We start from the raw sequence: 25,012 nt of genomic DNA, 5'->3' as shown, positions 1-25,012 counted from the left end.
TCATCGTAGCATTCTCAAATTAGCAAATTGGCAAATGGCAAAGCTCATAGTTAACCTTGAGGAATGATTAATTGAATACATCAAGAGTCTGGGAAATACCCCCTAGATTGAATGGGAAGTTCCGCGAGAGAAGTGTTGTGTTTAGTTTGTGGTCACACTGGCAAAACTTTGAGATCTTAAAGATTGCAATCTTTTAACTTCATGATCTTTGTCAGTGTTATCGCGGCTATTGATGCCTGCGATTCAGCTCGTGCATGCTGAGTTCTTGCCTTGTGGGCCCCATTTCATAAAAGATGTTAGGATGGCAACTCTTTGCTGGAATGGCAACTTCCAGTAGCAACAACCAATCAGGAGGCTGGATTCTGGTCGTTACCATGACAATTGCCATTCCAGCAAGAGTTGTTATCGTATCAACTTTTTATGAAATGGGGCCCTGGTTCCTCCATAGCTGGTGCATTTTCTCCAGAATGCCCAGATTACATCTCAGACATGTTCCCTGTTAATATATTTTTTTTTTTGGCTTTTTGTTTTTTGTTTTTTTTTAAGAATGGCTTGCTCCTCAATTGGTAAAGAACATTACCCAGTAACTTTGTACGGTGGGATTCGGGATAATTTGGTAGAACTTTCTATGCATATCATGCCATTCACTCTGACGTAGTTATTCGTAATGGACTTGAAATGTCTGGTTGTAGACACTTGGTGTAATACAATGTATGGCATATGAAATTGCAGATACCCTTGCATTCTTAAGCCATTCACTGTATATTGTGAAGCAAACCATAGCAATGATTGTATAGAAAGTGGTCAAAAAGCTTGCTGTATTTCAAGGGGAAAGTTAGATTGAAATTGAACTCCCTTTCAATCGAAATAGAACAGAAGATTAGCAGCTAATATATTTTTGGTGTTTTTATTTTCACATGAGACCAAGAAGAAAAAAAAAAAAACCCAAAGAAACTGTAGAGATCACTGAAAATTATGCATTTGATACAGTGTGGAGAGAAAATGTCTTCACCTGTTGGCATGGCAACCAGATCAAGAGAAGCTCACCATTACTAGATTTTGTGTGGTAGGAAGTATGGATGCTGCAGGAGAAACCTTGCAGCCGACCAAATGAATGTGCAACATCTCCCTTAAGACCAGCAGCCAGTGGCCAGTGGATCATGGAGGATGCCCTGGCTGACAGCATTGCCAATTTAGCGACTTAGGCCATAACAGTGATCCTTCTGCCTAGAGTTGTACTGACTTACACAACTGTATCTTCACAAATTTAAATTTGCGATCATGGAGTTCTGCACTGAACGGAGAAATTTAGACGCGTACAGAGTCAGTATTTTCGCATGTTTTTAATTTCGCGATTAGCATCCGACTCACGAAATTCGCGAAAATAAAAACCTCGCGAAATATTCGGCGTATAAAGTAGTTACTTCAGTATAATAAGAGCTTGCTTGGACTTCTTAATGTCTACTGCCTGATAGAGCATGTGGCGGGTGTTTCATAAAGCTGTGCTTAAAGTTACGAACAACTTAAGAATGACTGGAACATGTTCTGATGAGCTATACTTATCAGAATTTCAATAATTCAGCACAGAACTGATCACCAGTTGTTCTTAAGTCGTCCATAACTTTAAGAACAGCTTTATGAAACACCCCCCCAGAATGGATAGCTTTAGGTAGGGATGGATGAACTTTGTTTTATGCTGTCTTAATGTGAATGTGTTGATTTTCTTTCTTACTTTTTAGCTGAAATCAGTTTGTTTCTCTCACTTTTTTTTTTTCCTTTGGCTTGCTTCAAATAGAACATTTTGCTGCAAACATTTGAGTTACCAATATTTTGTACTTAGAAACCAGGTTTGCACAATACCAAGAATCTTGCTGCATTCATTTGAAATGTTGATCATGTGTGGACTGTGTTTGCTTCTTTTTGAATGCATTGAGTTCCTCGTTTGGATTATTTTGGAATGTTTGGTCCATATAATGCCATAACTATCAACTCACGGTGCTGCAGTGTGTGATTTAGAATGTCTTAAAAACAGAGATTAACTAGCAAAGCACTCAGGAGAGTGCAGACCTCCGCCAAGCAGCTCATTTCCACCCGCGCGTGGGCTGAAAATCACCCTATTTCGCATAAATGATAATACAAAAGAAAAACCTTGTTCTGTTATATCGTCATCAGCTTTTGCCTGTTCTGCACCTTGACATGAGCATTGTGTGCATATGCAAACCTCAAATACTTGCAGCTTGAACTCCCTCATTTATTGATCCAAAATTGCCCCCCCCCCAAAAAAAAAAAATAAATAAATAAATAAATAAATAAATAAAAAATCCTTCTAAAATTCATAAAAATTCCCGAATCCAAATCCATTCAAATTTCTTTTTTAGTTATTTTGCAAACAAACAGACAAACCAATACCAAATAAACATAATCTTCTTGGTGGAGGTAATAATCTAGTGCACGCTAATCTATTGAGCATTAGGTCAACTAATAGAATGCAAATCACTGCACGCATTGTATAACCGATTGAGCTTTGCATTAGCAGTCATGCATATTACTGGTTCTTACTTTACAGATAAAAAGACTGGTTTATTTGGTAAAATTCTGTCCAAATTTGTGTCAGTACCCCTGGTAATTTACTAGATTTGATGAAAACACTTAGTCAACTTCACTTTGAAGTGATTAATGTCCAAGAAAATGATGAAGTTCTGAAATTGATTCAGAATATGATTGGCATAAATCTTTTACAATGACCCCTCCCTTTATAAAGAGGAAAGATAAATCTGTACATTACAGCATGTAAATGTGAATGCACCATTATATATGCAGTATGTATCCCTTTACAAGAGAGAAAATCAAATGAAGCAGCAAAATATATATTAGCAGTCAAATCATGTATATGAAATGATTTAAATTTATTGTATCCTGCTAGTTAGTGCTTTCGTGTACACTCTGTCAGAATAGATATATTGTTCAAATATTTTATTGAGCTATGCAATGTATTCTTCTCTCTCTTTTTGCCTCCCTTGTTCTGCAACCCTTAAATCCCACTCTTGTCCTAATTCACATCTTGATTTGTGCCATTCCACAATCATGTCATTCTAAATCTTATGATTTTGATCACATTACGTTTGTCAACATGATATGATTTTGCACGTCGATGTCTTAATGTGGGATTCTGTTTTCTCTGTGTTTGTTTCTGTTCGTTTTTGCCATCTCTGCCGGAAATCGGGTGCTATTTTGTTTCGTTCTCACTTGCCAACCCACCCCCTGCTTTTCCATGTGCAGCCCCCCAAGCCGATGCTGTAGGCAGTCCCGACCCTGCCCATGAAAACCCGTGTCCAAGCAAGCCCCCTGACCCCACCCCCTCTGCCAGTGATCCCCCACCCTCACAGTCTGCCACACCTGCTTCTCCCACTCTTCCAGCCGACCAGCCGGACCGAAGCGTGGACCCCGCCACTTCTGAGCATGCCCCGCTCCCGGCGACCGACTCTGATCCCCCGCCCTCTGCCACCCGCTCCTCTTCTTCCAATTCTCTCGCTTCCAACCCCACCCCAACCCACGTCCCCTCCCCATCCGGTAGTAACGAACAACACCCCGCCCCGGCCCCGGCCTCAGGCCCGGCCCCACAGCCCGAAGCATGTCACAAAAAGTCATCGTCCGTCCCTCGGTTTCGTCTTCTGGTTGAATCTGTGGTCGCAAGTATCTTGCGTGAGTGGTTTTCTGTCTTCTCATCCCATGTTTTTGTTTTTTTTCTATGTGTAGTTTGCATGAATTTTTAAGTACCGGTAATGATAAAAATCAATGTGTCATCATTTTCTGTCCAATTGTTATCAACATAGATATGCATGATGCAGTACTTTTTCTCTCAAATCTTTCAATGTAGTGATGTTTAGATTATAAGATTGTACATTTGTATGTAATGTTTGCATGAATAGTTTTGTTTTTGTCTTCTATCTTACTTTATAATTCTTTTTCAAGTTTGCAGTGGCAATAGGGCAGTGATGATCTAGTACAATAGATTAATTTCAAAATGAGTGAAAGCTTTTTTTTTTTTTAGGACCGGTGGAAATTCATTCCAGGTACCAGATTGATGAAACTTCATCATATCTCCGTAGATTTGATACTTTCTCGCAATGTGTAGCTTTGGATATCAGCATATAGAAAGCAGAATCACGGTTGGAAATTGCAAACTTCATTACCACTAAGTATCGTGAGGTGTCACAGGAAACTTGATGCCAAACTTGAACTGGTCATCTCATTCAGAAGTTGGCTACTCAGAAGTGTTACGAATAGTACGGTAGATAATCTAGTGAGATCTGTTATGTAAGAGGGTCCATAGAAATAAAGAGAGCACTTACTGGCAAAATATATAAATAGACAATGTATATTTAGTTGTTGTTTTTTTTTAAATCAGATGTATGAATTGTTTTCTCATCTGTATTGACATGTGCTACAAAAATTCACTAGTGCAGTAGGGTTCATGATTGGTTCTGACCAATATCTGTGCATATATGCAGCGTTTAATGCATTTCTCGTAATTGCCTGCGGTGTTCCTTCGATTGGCCAGAATAGCTGGAGAACTACAGTAGCATATACTTTAATGGTGTGCTGTGTACAAATAGATCACTAAATCTTATTTATCCTGTAGCAAAAAGTAAATAAATTCAAAAAAAAAAATACCCAAAGCCAAACAAAACAAAATGTGTGCAAGGCACAGGACGTTGGCGCAAATTTTAGTTAAAAGTGGACAAATGTAGTATAGGTTTCTTGATCATCATTGCATGGGCAGTATTTTCTTTTAAAGCTACACTGTATTTTCTTGCTCCAGAGATTTAAAAAAGACACCATATTTATCATTATCAAATTTGTTTATAATCATATTGACTTGTCACTATAAAACGTAGTGGTTTCTTGTAAGGGAATGGACAGTGTGTCATTCAGACTTCCTATTTACCAAGATATACCACATCTCCTTTTTTATGTCATGGTTTTTCTTGTATAGTAAAATATGGATTTCACAGTTTTTGTTATCAGTTTAGGTATCTCGTATATCTTCATTATTACTTTGCAAGTTCTGCTTTGAACTTGAACGCAGTAGACTTGTACGTAACTTTTTATGGCATTGCTCGGCAACAGAGATGTCTGTTTAAGTGGCATACTTTGAATTCTGTTTTCTAATGCTATCTTTGAAGGTTGCAACCATTGAGATTGTTTTAAGTGTCACTGTACCGCTCAGATGTGAATTCCACAACCATTTCATGGAAATAGGTGGAACATTAGACTTTAGAGTTGGAAGTCCTGTGCATGAAATACTCTGTAATTCAGCCACCATGTCCAATACTGTGGTGTCTGAAAGGCAAGCAACAGATTGTATGAAGACACATACACTTGTACACCCAAATTTATATACACAGACACACATGCCTACAGTGTACACACATAAACATGTACATACATACATTATGCATAAATGTGTTTTGCTAGACTTGTACACCAGAGGTTTCATCCAGTGGTTATAGGGATTTTAACTTAGAAAACTCAGAACAATGGACTAAAAACTGACCTGGTAATTATAATGCACAAACATGTTTGAATAGTAAAAGCTTGCAGTTCTATCTCTGCTACCTTTTGTAATCAGATATATACATGTACATGTATGTAGCATAGGTGCAATGAAGTTTTAAAAAGTTTGTAATGCTACAATAAGGTATCATGCAATTAGGTAGTGATATATTGTTCAAATCGTTATGAATCCAACGCTGCTATTTTGATTAAGAGTGTACTCATACATGTATATATGTTACAGAATTTCACCTATGAAACTTACAAAATGAACATTTTGGAAATGCATCTCCCACATGAATTTGTTTTTTCCTCCACCAAGCTGCCCAGAGGTATCTAATATGATGTATTGTATGTTCATTTTGTCTTGATGGCAACATTGTGGAACGGTAATGTTGGTTATATATTTTCATCTTCATCCATAACCTTTATCAGGTACGTGGTCTATGTCAATATTTCATGTTCTGAATCACGAATATGGTACACCCAAGGATTGGTCCATTTCTCCATCTTTCTTTCCTGGTTTTTTTTTTTTCTGTCAGGTATTTTTGTCCCTTCACATCATGTATTTATTCACACGTACATACACACATCATTTTTTGTGTGCTTAGCCTCCTGTACCCGGTGTTTTGTATACAGATCGCAGTGAGGGATCTTTCACTCGCTCGCGTAGCTCCAGCATGTCCAGCCTGGAGAAGGAGACTAGGGAAGGGGTGCAGATTCTCACGTTTGCTGAATCATATACAAGAAAGGAAGGTGAGCAGTCTAGTTTTCTCTCCTTTAGTTTCTATAATTGTCTCATTCTTGGTCTTTCCCCCCCCCCCACCCCCATCTCTCTTTGTCTTGTCACCCTTCTAAATCTTGAATGTTTGCTTATATCCGTCGTGCATTCTTTCTCTGCTCCTGTTTCTGTACACATCTACACCAAAGATGAGGAATTCTAGAGGAATTCTACTTCCCTATTATTAGCCTTTAAGGTAATAAGTCGGTGAACTGTCGATGTCCATTTTATGATCATATTACATTTATGAGGGAAATATGTTCATGATGTACACCCTCAATACCTGGATTGGATATATTTTGGTGTGCATAGATCTTGAGGATTTCATAGGATGCAAGCCGTAAAGCTTTGACTCCTCTTTCTCGATTGATACATCCTCCATATCTTCATCCCTTTCCTCCTCCTCCAGTTCTGCTTTTCCTTCTTCCATCTCTTCCTCTTCTTCTTCCTCTTTGTTCTCTTCCTCATCACCCTTTTCCTCTCTTCATTTCCTTTTCCTCCTCCTCCTCCTCCTCCTCCTTGTCTTGGCATTTATATGCCTTTAATTGGAAAGGAGGATTCTTAGTAATGAGGAGACATTGCTGAGTTGATGTGAACTGTGTGAGTGCCTTTATTCAACTCGTTCTTCCAGTGTGTCCTTTGCACATGGGGCATATCATGTTACATCCAGCTACAGCTGGCAGGTTAGTCTTTGCTCAGACTCATCATTGCAAAGACTTTACAAACATACATGTATATCAACACACTCCTCCTCCTTCTCTCCTCACCCTTTTCCCTTCTCCAGTTGTCCTCTTTTTTCTCTTTCTTCATCATCTTCATCATCATCTCCTTTTCCCCTTCCTGCTCTTCCCATCCTCACCCTTCTCCTCATTTCCTCTTTCTGGTCCTCCATCCTCACCCTTCTCCTTCTCCTCATTTCCTTTCTCCTCCCCTTTTTCCTCTACATTTTCCTCATTCTCTTCTCCATTCCCCCATCCTAATTTTCCTCCCATTCTACTTCCTTTTCATTCTTTTCTACTTCTTACTTTCTTCCACTTTTCTTCCTATTTCTTCTTCCATCTCTATGTCCTCATCCTTCAAATCTCTCACCCTCTTCCTTTTCCTGTCCTGTGTGCCATTTCTTCCTTTTATCCATCTCCCCACTCCTCCTCTCGTCCCATTTCCTCTCCTTCCTTCTCCTCCTCTCTCTGTTTCCTAATCTTCCTCGTCATCCTCTTTTCATTTGTAACCTTTCATCCTCCATCTGACAGCCCTGAGCAACAAACCCATTCTGAACATTTCTGAAAAGGCAGAAGATGACAGTCAAGTGAAGTTCACGATGCGATAGCAAGTGTTTCAAGAGAAAGCAAAAGAAGATTGTCCATTTCTGTTTTATTTTGCTTCGTTTTGTTTCTGTTTTCTCCTAAAGATAATCATTTGTCGTACCAATTCTCACATTTTTACCCTCAGAATCTGTGACTTGTCCGTGTCTATGGGTTGGAACCACACTGGGTTCCGTGCTGGGCATTGTCGTCAACCTCCCACCTCCTGGGGAACAAAGACTATCACAACCGGTCATTGTCACGCCCAGTGGTGAGTAGTGAAGGACTGACTTCACCAAACTGGAATCCCGAGTAAAGATTTCATTGCATGGCCTCATTTGGCAATTTATTGATCGGTTTGGGCGGGTTTGTGTGTTTGCGAACTTGGTACGCCATCGACTGAGTTGGGCATGAGAACACGGCGCATAAAGAGCTACTGTAAAACATACGTCGGCATTATTCGGGACGTACAATTGTATCTACATGTAATTAAGCAGAGTTGCCATTTGTTGTTGATGAGAGGACACCAGACAGCACTTTTATACACTATAACGTTTAAAAATTCATAACTTTTGAATGGATTGTGTGATTTTTCTCAAACAAGTCTGAAATGCGCTATTTAAAAACCAGCTATTATTCATTTAATTGTTATTGTCATTGCAGGCACTGTCTTTAGGCTGAAGGGCTGCATTCTGTGCATAGCCTTCTTGGACTGCAACGGGCTGCAGGTACCACCGGCCAGCGAGGTCTGGAGGGACCCCAACAAGGAACCCCGTGATGGCCGGGACAAAAGTAAGTCCCGGTCCCGATTCCGATGTACCTCATCTCAAACTGTTCTATCCATGAACCTTGCTGTACTCTGATCAACACATACATTGTTTGTTGTTGCCTTTTGCTCTACTAGCTGGCACAAATAATGCAAAACTTTAATAATGCCTGTGAGATTACCTAATAGTTTTGATTTTCTTCGAGGGGGTGTCTGATAATGACTGTCACATTCAACTGAACTGTCACAATGTGACACTTCTGTGAGTCAATGAACTTAATGGGTAATGAGGAAATATCTATGAAATCCTAAATAATCCTATTAAATGCATTCTGAGTAAAATTAAAGTAACAACATCTATGGTAATAATGATACAGTTATGATAACATGGTCTTTATTTACTCAGGGTAGCCTCTTCAATTTTTATAGCACTGCTCTCCCATATTAAGGTCTTTGGTATTATTTTCAACCTGCTAACAATTCAGAGTCCTTTCCTTTACACCACAGTGTAATTCAAAAATATATCAATGTTAGATTGGATCTATGACAGTATATTCACAAGCAGTCACTTGCTTTTGTCTGATTTAGAATGTAGATGATCAAGATATTTACTGAAAAGGTGACAAATTGTTTCACGAGTTGATTGTGTGTTGTTTTCGTTTTTGTTTTGATTTCAGAGCCCATTCTACAAAGAAGTCGAATGTCTCCCTCATCGTCCACAGAAATAGCAGACAGGCAGTTTGTCGTCATATGTTCAGAGAAAGAAGCCAAGGTAAATCCAGCAGTACTCTGGCCCAAGGTGGTGATTACTGTAAGGTTGTTTGTTTCATTTCCATCTGAAAAGATGGCTGGATAGCCCATATTCAGCTCCAATAGCTGGTCTTCCATGGGGTCCAGTTGGATGTGAGGCGGGACCACTTCACCAGGTTATGCACCCTGTGTTTTGCAATAAATGAATGAAGTGGGATCTTTTGCATGCATTAGTTGTGACTCTCTCACGCACAGGACCTCCATTGTATGTCTCATCCAGGGGACAGAGTGTTTTTCCTCTTTGCGGGGACTGTATGTTACACACAATGTTGCGTAGTTAAGACTAGGGAATCGAACCAGGGTCCTTTGGATCTGGAAGCAGACACGCTACTATTAAACTGAGCCAACTCACTGTCCTGTAGCATGTTACTGTAGTGTGTGAAGTGAAAATGAGTGTGAAGTGAGTTAGAAATATACATATGCAAGCATGAGTTTTATATTTGAAGAGTTAACAAGCATCACTACTGGATTTTGGTTTTTCCTCCCCGTATTAGGTTATATCACTGCCTTCCCAGACCTGCGTGTACAGAACTAAAGTATCAGAGTCGTCATATGTTGTCCGCAGCGATGTCATCAGTATGCAAAGTGAGTCTATCGTCTCAAGATCGTGGGAATTCCCATACAAATTCCTGTGTTTATGCAAATTGCCACAAAAAAAAAACAGTGTATGTGTGTTAGTGGAATACTGTATTAAAGTGGAAAAAAAGAGAGGAAAGTGCAAAGGCTAATATTTGAAAGTACAGGGTGGATGTTCTAAGTTAGTCTGTATTGGCTGTTTTGGAAAATCTGAAATTTCATGAACTCTGATAGAAAAGTATTAAGGAGATGTGTATAATTTCATATTATTGAAAGCAAAGTAAAATAATGATAATAATATAGAAATGTAATCTTGTCAATATGAGCATGTATCTAATGTTCCCACTCTCAAAAGTTACAGTCAGGACTAAAGTAAAAAGTGTACTTGTGTGGTCAGGGAGGTCGCTTTCCACCTCCGTGGTGTGATATCACTCACTGTTACCAAAAGAGAAAAAAAAAATCAGGAAAAATATTCTAATAAATAGCTGCATTTAAAAAAAAAAAAAAAAAAAGAAATCTTGTTAGGATATAATTTGCACATTGTATGACATTTCCTTGGACCAGCTAGATGAGCTGACAGTACACGTATGTGTTATTGAATACATTGATACCAGGTTTTCAGGCAAATGCCTGAATTCAGGTCCTGGCAGAGTAAATTTCAGCCCCTTTTGTGTATTAGAAAAAATAAGCTTCTTGTAGATGATTTTCAGGTCCTCTCTGTAATTCTAATTGGCATCCCTGTGAATGATTTCTTTTCTTTTATACTTCACAGATAGCGTCTGCCTGTCATGCTATGTGGCCAATGGACATGTCATGGCGTTCAGTCTCCCTAGCTTCAGGCTTCTCCTAGACAAAGAATACCTTCCACTCACGGATCTCAGGTTTGTTACGAATTTGCTGTCTATTTCTTCTGCAAAATTCTATGTAGTAACCTTTTTTCTTTCTCTCTCTCTCTATCTCTCCTCGTAAATGTGAAGGAGTTACCTTGATTTGGCAAGAAGTCAACTGCATTTTATTCTGATATTTTAAAGTCTCTCTTCCTCTATCATTGTGTTCCAGGATCGGCCGAACATTCCAATTTAGCTCACATGGTAAAGGGTTGTACCAGTGCTCACCTACTGAAATCCAGAGGTATACGATATGTAGTGAAGCGAGGTAAGATAGCAGCCATATCATCTCTTATATCTCGTTGAACTGTGAACACTGAAGGTATTCTCAAGTGGCTTTGCTCTGTTTAGTGTGGTAGATTAATCTGTAACTGCAGCAGCTGTCATGATATGTACAATGTAAGTCTTTCAAGATATATGGGTATTCAGTGTGGCCCAATGGTACATGGAGTATTTGGGATATTACATTGTACTTGTACTCGGTACAGTCTTGCATAACCAGATACTGCAAATGCGGAGCATTTCACTGAAGATTTGTTTTTGCAAATTTTGTGTGTTTAAAGAAAAAAAAAATCAGTAATGAAAAACCTGCCAAAATATTGCCCTCTGGTTATGCTTGTACTATTAAAATATGAGAGTGATGCAACTGCACACTACATGTACATGCACACCTTAATGTTAAAAGCATGCCAGCAGTACGATATTCACATTCCCAATTGCGAGTTTATCCACTTCTGAAATTGGCTTACAACTCGCGCTTTACAAAATATTTGGCATCTATGGCAGTACATTGTACCTCCTTTGGTATGTGCGCAACACTCTCACATGTTTTTGATGCACCATGGAATTCCTGCATTATATGAAAGAATTTAGAACTAACGGGGTCTCTAGTGCAAGTTACAACAGTACATGTATTTCATCGAATCATATTACTTTTTCATTTAAACTGGTGAGATGCTATTTGGAAGATGCTTTTATAGTATTCCAAAAAGCTGAAATAGATGTCAATAAATGTTTAAGGTCTCCTCTGGCATTCTTACGTCTCACGTCAGGTGAAGCTACAGTGTAGATCATTCAGTACTTATGCATCATACAATAAGGTGTCAAGTTGAAAGTTTTTTATATAAGTTTAGTTTAAGTGTGTTTAATTGATTATGTCAAATTTGTGATTGATGATATTTACACTATGATGTTTTCATCTGTTCCATGACTTTTGCTCCTGCGACAATTGCTCCCATGAAATATCTGCACGCTAAGCCAAACATAAGTTTTACCCACAAACATAACCCTTACCCTAATCCTAATGCTCACATCAAACTAAACCTAAAACCCTATCACAACTCTAACCCTAACCCTAAGTCCTTGGAGAAAACAGAACCAGAGAAATAGGTTGCAGGAGCAAATGTTGTGTCACCGTTTTCATCATCTTTGTTTCCAAAAATTAGTGATTGAAATGCTGACATCAATATATCCTTGTCCCCCCCCCCCCCCAAACAGTGAGAATCTTCATGACATGTTGGGTGATCTCTTCTTGCCGGTGAACACCCCCGAAGCCCCCAGCAAGGGGTTCTTCAAGGGTCTCTTTGGTGGAGGGGGCGGAGCGCTGGATAGAGAGGAACTATGTGAGTCTCAGTCCCCCCTCCTGTCTTTTCAGTCCCTATCCATCACTTTTGATGTCGAGTTTAATGAGTTACAACGTGCAGCTTGGTATGATGTGTGTGCACCAACAAATGTGCACTTCTTCAAGAATTGTTACAGAACCTGAAGATGATTACCAAGGAAAGTAGGCTTTTTCTGCAAGCCTTTTAATCTTTCCACCAAACAACATTTGGTGTCAAACACATCTGTATGATTTGGCAAATCTGTAAGCCTTTTAATCTTTCCACCAATTAAAACATTTGGTGTCAAGCATACACTGTATCTGTAGGATGCGGCAAATCTAAGTCTCGAAGAAAACTGTAAATGACAATACATTGGGCATCCTGTCTCGTGTCAAAGCTTGAGATGTTATTCAGTCTCCCTTTGAACAACAACAAAAAAATATCCTCTTTCACAAAGATGTTGGACTGTCTTTGTGAATTTAGTGTTGTCTTATGTCTTTTTGAAAACCTGTTATTGCAGGTTTACAACAACCACTTCTCTTTTAATATGCCAATATTTTTTTTGCAAAAAGTTACCACCTTGTTGAGTATGTGCATAGAATTCAAATGAGAATGAAACCTAAATATGTAATGTGAATTGAGGAAATTCAGCAATATCAGTACAACGCATCGGCAAAGTTTGAGGAAAATCAAACGATCCGTTCAAAAGTTTTGAATTTTTGAAGTTTTGGTGCAGCTATTGCTGGATGAAACGACTACACTTTGTGACTTCATGTTTGGACTACGAAGTATAGAAAAGAAAATAGAAAGAAAATGCAACATATTTTCACTTTTCTAGCATAATGAAAGAGCACTTAGCACACCTCTTTCAGAAAGAAGGGAAAATGATATTACCCTCAACATACATGTATGTCAGTAACAAGTTGGGGAATGTGCATCTTTCATGAAAAATGAAATTTGTATTTTTTCTATATCATTGTACATACGTGACATCACAATCTGTAGCAGTCTCCTCATCCAGCAATGGAACACTAGTCTAGAGCGATTGAGCCAAATGCAATTTACTCAGACATTTCTTGAGTTGGTGAGCACATTTGTAGCTCATTTCATTATTCACAAATTTTGCTTTGCGAATATTTTCAGTCGGCGAGACGGCCGGCAAGCCATCCAAGAGTGTCGCCCGTCACATCCCGGGTACCGGTGGCCTAGAGAACGTCAGGGCCCAGGCAGGAGGGGCCATGGGAGAGGTGGCCAAGGCCCGCATTGTGAGTTTGCTGAGGTTTTATTTATTTTTTTTTGGGGGGGGGGAGGGGAGGAGGGAGTTTAAATTTTCTCTTATGTTTATCATTTATCAACCAGCAGTTATCTCCTCTTTGTTCTTCTATGGTCATCTGTCCAGTTTCATCAAGTCTGTTTACTGCTTTATTGTGTATTTAGTGTGTTCCTCATTCTTTTCTCTGACTCTACTCATGTTCTGTCGTCATGGCAATGTCAACCTCTTTGATCTACCCTCTCATTTTCACCCCCTTTCCACTCATCTTCTCTCCATTGATTTCATCCTCAGTTTTCCCTAATGCCATTTCTCTGTTTCGAGGTAACCAAATGAAACTTGGCATATGTATGTATGTATGTATGAGTAGATGAAGTTGTGCCTATCAGCTTGTAGGTGCACATGCTCTAAGTCAAGGTCATAGGTCATGATGAAATCCTGAAATTTCACTGTTTCTCCCATATCTCTCCAATGCCTGAAAGTATTATTGTGAAACAATAGTGTATGCATGTATTGCCAGAAAGTTTGGAGGATGGGGTCAAAGGTCAGAGGTCAAATAGAACCTGGTTCAAGGGATGTACATATGTAAATACTCAACTACTCATTTTGGGGTTATAGAATCAAACTTTCAAAGATGTTATTTCAGTTTCTTGCCAATCATCTGAAACTGTCGGATGTACTGGTAGACCCATCTTGAGAATAATGTTATACAGTGGAGGCATACCAGTCGCCATAGCAACATTTCTAGTTTCCTTCTGTCTCTCCTCCTCATCTCTTCCCTTTCAAGTTTGGTCTCTTTGTTTCTCCATCTCAGTAATTTTCTTCTCCTCCCATTCACGTGGAGTTCCCGTTCCCTCTCTCCTCATGATACCTCACACTCATTCCCTCGGTCCTGTGCCATCTACTCTACCCCTGTCTCATCTCTACTTGTACTATCAAGAACAAACAACAAAAGTATTACTGTAAAAGTGAAAATTTTCACGGTGTTGAAATTTTCATCATTTCGCGCAACCAGAAAATAGCGTGAAAATAAAAGCATGCAAATATTTTTGCTTACTATGTTCCAGTAGTTCATGTCTGGATTCCCCATGATTAAAAACTCGCTAAACTCATCTTACCCAGCCGAGCACAAATTATTACTCATGCGAAAATATCCACTTTTACAGTAAATGAAATATTGAGGTTGTCACCTGGAGAAAAGTTGTGTCGAAGCTTTAATCATATGGATGAACACGTATGTACTGTCATTGCACTAATTTTGTTGGTAGAATGAGTTAACAGCAGTAAAGCATCTCAGTTACCAGCATACATCATGTCTGGCATAGAGAAGTGATCACATCAAGCCTGGTTGTGCAGAATGCTGCATTTTTTTTTTCATTCCATCACCATTTATTTTGGGTATGTCAGTTTGTTTATGACCTTGGTCAACTCAATAAATGGTTCATGTGCAATAAGGATGGGATGCAGATCACCATTCAATGAAGCAAGAGTCATCACCACTCTTGACTTTCTACCCCTCTTCCCTTCCACCCAGGCACTCTACGAGAGAGGACAGAAGCTGAGCGAGGTGGAGGAGAGGACGGCTCAGATGATGGCCAACGCAGAGAACTTCCAGCAGGCTGCCAAAGAGATGATGCAGAAATACAAGGACAAGAAGTGGTACCAGTTCTGAGAGCATCTCTGGCGGCGCGGGGGGCCAAGTGCTCCGATTTCTAAGTCTATTCGTTGTTGTTTTTTTGTTAGTTTGATGAGCAGAAAAGAGACAAAGAGTCCGTTGTGTGGCAACGGAGGCAGATCACCTCTTCACTGGTGCGAGGCGAGGGAGGAGGAGGAGGCAAAGTAAGCGTCATCTGAAGACGAGGAGGATATCTCAGAAGTGCGGTTTCCTTCACTGAGATTTGTTGCGAGACAGGATTGGAGGAAGGAGGAAGCATTTGTGTAGAGGGCGCTGTTCACGCAGCTCAATGCGCAAGGTGGATGGAAACTATACGTTCCTCTTGAGGATTTTAACGTAACGCAACAGCCGTAGATGAGGAGTTGTGGAGATTGTCGTTGTTTTCGTCATTTGCTGGTGTTAGCGTGCAATGATGAAACGGCATGGTGGAGGAAAAAATGCCGAGAGAAAGTGAGGTGAATAGCTAAATATCGGATGCTGGTGAAAACGAAGGGCATTGTGTTGCCAATTTGCAATGAGAGGATTATCCATTGGATGTGTTGGATTTAATCAGCAAAATGCACAAGAGCTAGTTGGGAGCTCTTCACCGAGGGAATGCGACATGGAAAATGGAACAGAGAGGTTTCTGCCCGTAGGGCACTTGGTAGTATGTGAACAGTATCATCAAATATCAAGTGCACATGCGTAAAAAGCAAAAGTTGGAATGGCGGCAGTGCACGCAACTACATCGTGTATCTGATGATCTTGGGGGAGATGAATAATGTGTACATGTTTGAATATGTCAAGTTCAGAGAAAGATTAAAATTTGTCAATGATATTATGTGATGTAGCTGTATGAAGAAATTATGAGCAGAAAAAAAAAGGAAAAATTCTATGTGGGTAAAGATTCTCTTCCAGATTATAATGAATAGTGTTAATTCAGTGTACTAGAAAGTAGTAATGATGCACAAGAGTGTAATACCTTCCCCCTTCCCCCTTATTTTAGAAAAATGAAGAAAAAATGAATAAAATGAATTGAAAAGAACTGTGATATGTAGCTTGTGAAATAAATTGCGCAAATTTAAGAGAGAAAAAAAAACAGAATTTATATTTATTTGAAATCGCATATTTGAGTATCTCTGTATTTTATCTCTGTATCAGTTTTCAGGCTGGCTTTAATGTATCATTTTTTCCATTCTTGGAAGATATGATTTACAAAAAAAAAAAGGCAATTATGAGGTTTATTGAACCATCGACAGTATGAATTGCATTAACTTTCTGCATGCCAAGCTTGACACAAGATGTCTTATGTTTTTGTCTCTGATTTTTTGTTTTCTTCAGGTAGTACTTCAAATGTTGCAAATGGTTTCATGTCATCTTGGGTACAGATTTGGCATGGCTCATTTACTGTGAATTTTGTGAAAAGGAGATAAAACAAGTGTACTAAACTTTGATATGCCAAGTTTACTTTCTGTAGCAGATGTTTCTCTTTTGTATGAGAGGTTTTTGTTTGATTGTTTGTTTGTTGTTTCCTCGAATGAATGAGGGAATTGTAATCTTATAGTACAGTGAGTTTTTAGTCTGTCTGTCCATTGAAAAACTTTGGTGCAAATATTCTTTTTCTTTTTTTCCTTTTTATTAGCTAACTTCTTTGTTACTGCAGCATAACTCAAAACAGGACATTATGTGTACAGATGGCTTTCTCCAAACATTCCAGTAGTTAAAATGAGAGAGAAATCGTGAAAAATACAAGCGACAGTGCACAGCGTCTTTGCTTTCTTTCGATGCATGTCTCTCAAAAGTTTTTCGGCAGCCGGTGCTGGAAACAGTTCTGTTTTTGAGCACGGGATTTACGAGTTGTAGATAGTAACACTATTCTAGAGGAATTTAATCTTGTGAAGAGACTGGCTTGTAGCTCATGTCATATTACTTCTCTGTGTGATATGGATATATGTTTGATACTACCATATCGAAGATGCAGACAAATGCCATGTTTTTTATAGCTTGTAGTACTCAGCTGCTGAGAATATTATGGTCATGATTGTTTACGAGTATCGCATAAGTTAATAGCCAATTGAACTTTGTCACTGCAAGTGTAGTTAGCAAGAATTCAGGCATAGTGTATGTTTCAGTCTCATTTTCCACTTTGTGCTCAATAGAAAATGCTTCTTTCCTTGTTTAATTTTTTTTTTTTGCAGTTACATATCAATAATGTTGTGTACATACACGTCTCCAAAAATATACATATAAATATATATATAAATATATATATATATATACCATACAATGTACAAAGATATTTGATATTTGAGACGTTAAATAGTATCACTTTTACCTTCATGGTCAAGCAACGTTCTAGGATGATGAGCAGTGATGTTTTGTGCGTATAAAATTCTCCGGTGGGCCGCCACGGGTTTGTAGTGACGAAAAAAATGAACACAGGGCGTGACGCACTTCCTGTGCATAGGCTTTCTCTCAGTACGTGAATGAACACAATAGCAGTGTATACATGTACTTACATACGATATATTTATTTTTCTCCGTGAATGCGTGTGTAGCTGGAGATCAGTCCTTTTCTAAGAGCTGTGATCTCCTGAGTGTTTGTGTGTCGTCCTTACTAAAAAAATAAAATAATAAAAATAACAAAAAAAAAGAGAAAAGAAATGGCAAAGAAACAAAATATGAAATGGAAGAGTAAATCTGCAGTATTTATGAAGAAAAAAAAAACGGAAAAAAGTAAAACAGTCATATGAAAATATTCCATGACATGTGTTGTAAATAGCAAAATGTAAATACACAATGAAGGAAGCTGTTGCTGGTAGGCTTTCTGTAGAAGATTTCATGTACACCAAAATGTTTTCATTCAATATCAAGTGTGAAGCTTCCTGAGCTACACACTAAACAAAAAACAAACAAACCAACAACCACACAAAACACACAAACGGCCTGCTTCTCCATGTAGTGCTATTTGTATTGGACATCTTTAAGGTGCCACATCACAATACGGTGCAGAATTAGGTAAGGTACGATAAATTTGCATCATTAGATACAACCTCACAAACCAAACTTTTTCCAAGGAGAATGACGCCCTACTCCCCATCCATATCCCATCATACCCCACGGTATGGTAGCTTGATGGGCGTAAACATATCCTGCCAACGTGCACTCTTGTGGGATTCGTGGGCAGTTGGGCATTCTCGCTCGAAAATTTTTGTCAGATACGTCCGAAAAACAAAAAACCAGGAGACTAATATTCACACCTTAGCTTTGAAAAAAAAAGAAAAAATCTTCTGCTGATGATGACAGCCACAAGAGGTATTTGAATCAAATACCATGATGTTTCTATTTCTGAGGTAGGTTACAGTTTTTACCTTTTTTTATTGCAGTTCAGCATTCAGAGAGCGCCTTTCTCCTAGCTTTTGTTCGTTGTTTTTAAAGGATAAGTGGATATTGACAAACGCCGAAATGCACGGCACAGGCAGACCAGTCTCTACCCCTATCTGTGGGCCAATCAATATCCTAAACTCCATTCCTTCCCCACGTGCTTGGAAGATTCACGGTATTGCCTGTCCGATCGGCGCAACATAGGGTCAGTGGAGTTTTGACAGACCAAAGATCCACCTGTAATGGCTGTTCAGTTGATGCTCCGCGGACAAAGCATTCAGTTTGTACCCATAAGGCGGCAAGATGTTTGACTCTAGTACATGCCGTACTCAAAATAGATGTAGCTGTTCATAGTGATCTGATGTTTTGGTAGAGGAATGTATTGTATCCAAGATTCTCCACATCTCATGCATCATATTTATATGTATTTGTATGTGGGTTCTTTACCTCTGATTTTGATTTGTAATCCCCATGAATTTTTATTTGTAATCCCTTTGAATTTTGACTTTTTTTTTTCTTAACTAAATATTAAAAGTGTCATTAGCAGCTGGAGATATCTCAAATCCAAATAGCCCTCTTTAAACGTGGATCCACATTTTGTTTTACCTTTTTTTGTTGCATAATATGTTTCAGAGAGATATTCTATGTTGTGAGCAATGGAGTCTGAACCATACACAGATGAGAATAGGGTGGGACTATCATGCTGAGGACATCTACAAGCCACTGTCAGTCTGTTGCTCTGTGCATTGGCGACACACACTTTGGGTTTCTCATCCTCTGTATCTGTGCAGCGGAAACTCAGAGACGTTAGTTATGGGGTATTACCAGGATTGGTATTTTGTTTTTTTCCCTCCAATATTCAATTGCGTGGACACTGACATTCCATTTTATTCGAAAAGAGGGACCAAAATATTTTCAAGAGAACCAGATTCTTGTTCAACATTCTCTCCTGTATTTCCTCTTGTTTAGTTGTTTTGTTTTTTTTTGTATTCTAGTGGCTTTACAAAATGTGGATGTGACACAGTCATGAATGGCTGGAGTTTGTTTAAAGGCACAAACTCTGTAGCATTGATTTCGTGTTTTTTTCAGAACATTCCTACTGGTCAAAAAATCTGTTGCTGTGGAAGGGAGAGAAAACAAAGGAAGACAAATCAGAGTATTCCATGATGTGGACATATGACATTACCTCTTATTGTAGTCATTCCCCGTGCTTCTGTGCACAAGAGTCCAAACTTTGTTCAGGGAGGTGCGCCATCCCCCTACCCGTTTATTGATGTCATGTTTACGCAGAGGCAATAGGCGGCAGAGGAATAAGTCTACAAAACATTTGTTGCCCAGCAGACAGAAACGGGGCACTAGTATCTTGCGATAGGATGAACATCCAACCGAAATTTGATTTCATCTGGCAGACTTGGGATCTTGAAATCAAGTTTTTAAGGTATTGGTGAATGGCACATCATTAGTGTATCTTATTGATTGAATCCCAGAATGAGAGGGGGGAGGGAGCTTACAGTTCTTGCCACACTCGTACAAACTTGTGTATGTGAGATTTTAAGTTCTCACATTTGTGGAGAGACCATGGGGCTATACTGACAAAAGCTAAACACAGGAATCTTAGCTCAGGAATACACTATCAGGTCATCGGCAGAAATATGCATTGTACCCTTACTTTTGTCCCCCAACTGCAACTGGGTATGTAATATTTGAAAAGAGGGGGGAGGGAGAGAATTTTATTTAGTCTGTCAGGAATCACAGACACAACATCAAGACCCTGCCCAGTTCACATTTGAATGTAAAACAAGCAGGACTTACTGTAGCTGCACACACATAACATGTACTTGGTGCTACATACAAGTTCCGTCGCAGATCAACAGAGAAGCAACCAAATGATCTTTTGCACGACTCGTGCGCTCAAAGATTCTAATCCAAATCAGTTTGTATCACAATGTGTGTGTGGCAAGGGATCACACCCTTCCATGAGATACATTGTAGTATTTCAGAAGCGAGATCTCTCTCCATTTCACTCGCACCTATGAGAAAGCGAAACTTTGGACGTGAATTGTGAACTTCCCATTAATGTTTTCATGCAGCTGTATCACTTTGTAACCCCCAGACAGCTTAACAAAGCCTTTATGGAAGAGCATATGTCGTGCACATAAAATTATTTTTTTTTTCTTCATTTTCAAATTGAAGTATGAGATCTACTCTTTCGACTTTTATGACATTTGCAAGCCACGGCAGCTGGAAATACAAACGATTATTTTAGTGAATACATTAACAGAGACGTATATGATGCACTGTCAGTGCTACTAGAGTTATAAGCGTATCATTATTTGCACTTGGTCACCGAAACAACTTGACGTCACTATTGAATCGTTATTACAATGGCAGCATGATTTCGATTGGCAGGGCAATAAATGCTGAAAACGAGAGCGTTTGTCGGCTCTGGATTCTGTTCTTTCATCGTCTTTTGTCTTCTCTGATGATCGAGGAATGATGGAGATCTACACATGCTGCCGTAGGACCGTGGGAGGTAGTGATGAACAAAAGGCTGTTGAAGATTTACTTTCTCCGCTTTGACATCAGTGTCTTCAGCAGAGATATTCAGAACTGGAAAGCCGTAATTGACCTTGGGTAACCTGACAGATTTGTGATTTTGTGTCTTTATGTGTTTGCCTTTATGCCATCACCCATAGGCCTATGGGAAGCCAGAGGCATAATGCATTCGTGTTGTCTTTACATCCCAATATCTCGTCACAATTCTAAGAAGAGCCATCCAGGGGATATTTTTCTTTTTTGTACCAGTACCTGGCCCAGGTATTGCTATATACCTGATGTGAACATGCACTGATAATAATTTGGGCAAACTCTCTATAGAGGTCAAAGGTCAAAAGTGTCTGAACCGCGGCTCAAAATAGCACTTTCCAGCTGTAACCTTGGTGAGCAAGGTACAGTGGTAACATATTTTGGTGAGAAAGTTGGAAATACATTGACACATAGATAAAGTGAAAGTAGTGAAAGATCACAGGTTAAGGTCAAAGGTCATTGATTCATTTATTAATTTCATTAATTTGTACAAAGGTCACTGCTTTTGCCAGCCAAGCATTATTTTCAGTCATATTTTCTTTTTTCAGCTAGGAATGTCCAGTGGTTATGTGATTGGTGGAAAGGGTAGGAATAAATATATACGAAATTATTTGCATAAAAGGTGATAGGTCAAAGACAGAGGTCACAGTGCTTTGGTTGAAATGCTATTTTCCAGCCAGAACTACAGCCAGCTGTAGGATTGTCCAGTGTTGGTATATGATAAGCAGATAGAAATGAATATATACAATTATTTTCCTGAAATGATAGGAGGGAAAGGTCAAAGGTGAGGCTCAACGGTCACCAAAATCTAACTAAACATTCCTCTTCCACCAGAACAAAAAAAAAAAAAAAAAAAAATCCAGTAACGATGACTGGTGTAATGGATAGAAATACACTCGGAATTATTACCCTAGTGCAGAAAGGGCTAAAGGTCAATCCATGAGTGAAGTAGTCGAGATCAATGGGATTTGAATGAAGGGCCAGGCACCTGTAGTATCATACAATTACACTGTATTGCATGAGAATGCTGAGGCATTTCAGTTGACTGGGGAGAGGTATTGCCAAAATAGCTCTAGCATTGTTTTTGTAGTTGCTGTATATGGATTGGTCCCATCTGCTTTTCTTCTCTGTAGGCCTTTTGGATATGTTTGGAGTGCTTGTAGCCATTGTATATTGTTTTCTGTCTACATCAAATAAAACATAATCTACTTGATCATTATGGTGTTCGTCATTTACATGTGTTAAGTGCATACCTAGCAATCAGATCATGTTGCAAGACCCAGCGTGTTTGAAACTTGAGGGATTCCAGAAATGGATTTTTTTTTTTCAGCCTATTTCCATTTTGTGGTTTTAAGCTGACTTAGTGATTTTTTTCGTTCATCGAAATACGACATCCTTATGCTGGTTTAGTGTCGAGGTCAGTATGCTGGAGTATAATTCCACCGGTTTGAACGCAACTTTCTGTAGCACTCATTTTGTAGTGAGATCTCTCTCTCAAAAAAAAACTCAAAACAAAACAAAAACAAAAATGCTCCCAGCTAGAAAAGTCAATCGAGGACTTTGCATGACAATTAGCAAAGATACGAAAAGAAGCGAACAGCACACAAGGCTATGAGTTCTATTCCCTTAGTCTTTCATATGTTTACCAGTAATTCTACAAGGAGTGAAGTACTTGTGCACACCAGAGATATGCCATCCTTAGCTAATTACGTAAAAAGCAAATATGTCACACTTTCTTATACAGATGCTCTTACACAGTAGTACATTCATCGGCAATGGTTTAGTGTTAGTACTTGTAAGTGGGCATCGATATACCACTGTACCATTGTATTTTGATTGCTGGGAATAAATGTTATTTTATATAGGTTAAGTCCTGTTGTGTATGTTCTTTTGAATATTGCGTTGTACGTTTCCATCGATGAAATTTCAATACTCTGTGGATATTTGCTCTGCCAGTCTTTTTGTACCACTTCATATTTGCTATTGGTTTATATTTTGTGCATGTGACTTCAAGTAAAGAATTGATTCATAATGTGTCGCAATTTTAAATTTTAGCATTTATGTATATATTTATATTTGACATACTGGTGTTCTTCTGTTGGTGTTTTTTTTTTCCCCTTGGTATAGCTTTGTGCAGTAATGCTGATGCCGACGCGTGTAAACGTCGGCCACAGAATACCAACAGTTTAATGTGTTGTAGGCTAAGAACAAGATTCCACTTGCCAGTTCCTGGCCACAAGGGTAAACATTTTGAGCAGGACGTGATCGGAGTCTAAGCTTTCAAACGCATCTGCAGCCATGATTCAGACTGTAAACGGGTTGCAAACAGATGTGTTTGTCTTTGGATCCAACATCCCTTCAGTTTTGTTATTCACATAGTAGTGATGATATGTCTCGACCATTTTATACTTCTGCTTCACTTATCGTTGGCATTGCTTGGTTATAAATGTTTATGCCACAGTTCGCTGTCCATAAATCATGGGCCAATGGAAGTTGTGTTACTTTTGCCTACTTTTGTTGGAAAGCCAGCTGTGTAGTTACATTTGCTGTTCTGAATTCATGAGTATACACTCTACATTGTACAAATATCTGGATAGCAGGAGGGGGTTCCTGGTTTTGTTTAAAAATTTTTCCCCTTATCTACAAGACACATGTAATTTATTGTGGTATTACATGTACTTTAATATCTTTGCATACTCTCCGTAGATAACTGGTAAAACAGTGTTTCTTTCAAGTGGATCACACTAAGTGCAAGAAAGTTGTGTTGACAAAAATTGCAATACCTCACTATCTACTGCTATGTAACCTACATGCATCAAGAATTATGTCAAGTTTATTTTTGGAATTGATTTACAAGTGTAAGGCTAGGGCCCGTTTGTCAAAGCTTGGTGAAATGTCCGACTGCCAACTCGGAATGTGGACCTCATCGACAAACGCCATTGTATTCAAAGAATGGTTCTCTCAGTTGTCATTTGTAGAACATTTTGTTCGAGTATTCCTCCTTTCAATATCAGACAAATCAATGTGCAATGGATTTATTCAGCCACTATCTAAATATGTCCCAGTTGACAATCATGCCAAGTTATCAGACGACGGTCTGTGTCCGTCCAATCAGAGAACTGCAGAATCATGAAAGATTGCAAGTAAGCAGCATCATGTTAGAGCAGTCAGCTTCCACTCAAAATGTATGTAACTAGTAGAAACATTTTCATGTGTTCCACTGATTGTTCTTTTATTTTTCCCTCGATAGTTATCATTTGTAAGAGAACAAAGAAATTCAGCGAGGGAAAAACTTTTGTTAATTGATTATTGCCACAGACGGGAAGAAAAAATGGTAACAAGGCCTACAAGTCACCATGTCTGACTTTGCTTTCTGTCCTACTGTTCTGTATAGGGCAAATAGTAAGTCCTGCGAAGCCACATTGTACTTCGATGTGTATTGTTTGCACAGAAATAACAACAAATGAATCCAGCGAGGCATGATAAATGTGCCTAGGTTTGATTACGTAACTTAATGCTTTTACTTTCTTGGATTTTTTTTAATGTCTTTTCATTTTGTTTTTCTGCTGTTGTTCACATTCCATGCATGCAAATGAAATATTGCATCAATAGCACAATCCTGCCCTCTTTGACGGAACAAACATGAAATAAATTAGCACTAAATGCCCTGGCCATCTCGCCTCTGAAAAGAATGCATCATCGATTACGATTGAGGTTTGTTTTTTTTTTCTCTCTCTCGCTTTTTATTTAATATTTTCATTTCTTTGTGTTTTTGTTTCATTGTAATTTATTCAGTTTATTCACTGTGTCATAGGTAATCACTACCATGACATGTTACGA

At 38.8% G+C, this 25,012-nt stretch overlaps 1 protein-coding gene across 1 annotated transcript in view; it reads left to right on the top strand.

Annotated features, from left to right (window-relative positions):
- Positions 1 to 17,374, top strand: part of LOC140243032 (syntaxin-binding protein 5-like) — a 176,284-nt gene extending 158,910 nt beyond the window's left edge. The window contains exons 18-27 of the mRNA XM_072322772.1: positions 6,196 to 6,312; positions 7,787 to 7,909; positions 8,302 to 8,430; positions 9,082 to 9,176; positions 9,709 to 9,799; positions 10,563 to 10,671; positions 10,850 to 10,945; positions 12,175 to 12,299; positions 13,422 to 13,543; positions 15,083 to 17,374. Of these exons, the coding sequence (XP_072178873.1) occupies positions 6,196 to 6,312; positions 7,787 to 7,909; positions 8,302 to 8,430; positions 9,082 to 9,176; positions 9,709 to 9,799; positions 10,563 to 10,671; positions 10,850 to 10,945; positions 12,175 to 12,299; positions 13,422 to 13,543; positions 15,083 to 15,220 (1,145 nt within the window). The 3' untranslated portion in view covers positions 15,221 to 17,374. The remainder of the gene's footprint in view (positions 1 to 6,195; positions 6,313 to 7,786; positions 7,910 to 8,301; positions 8,431 to 9,081; positions 9,177 to 9,708; positions 9,800 to 10,562; positions 10,672 to 10,849; positions 10,946 to 12,174; positions 12,300 to 13,421; positions 13,544 to 15,082) is intronic.
- Positions 17,375 to 25,012: the final 7,638 nt, after the last annotated feature.

Source organism: Diadema setosum, chromosome 19 (genome assembly GCF_964275005.1).
Source record: "Diadema setosum chromosome 19, eeDiaSeto1, whole genome shotgun sequence".
In the NCBI taxonomy this organism is placed as follows: Eukaryota; Metazoa; Echinodermata; class Echinoidea; order Diadematoida; family Diadematidae; genus Diadema; species Diadema setosum.
The sequence above is the reverse complement of the archived record's forward strand: the minus strand, read 5'-3'. Positions and strand labels throughout refer to the sequence as shown.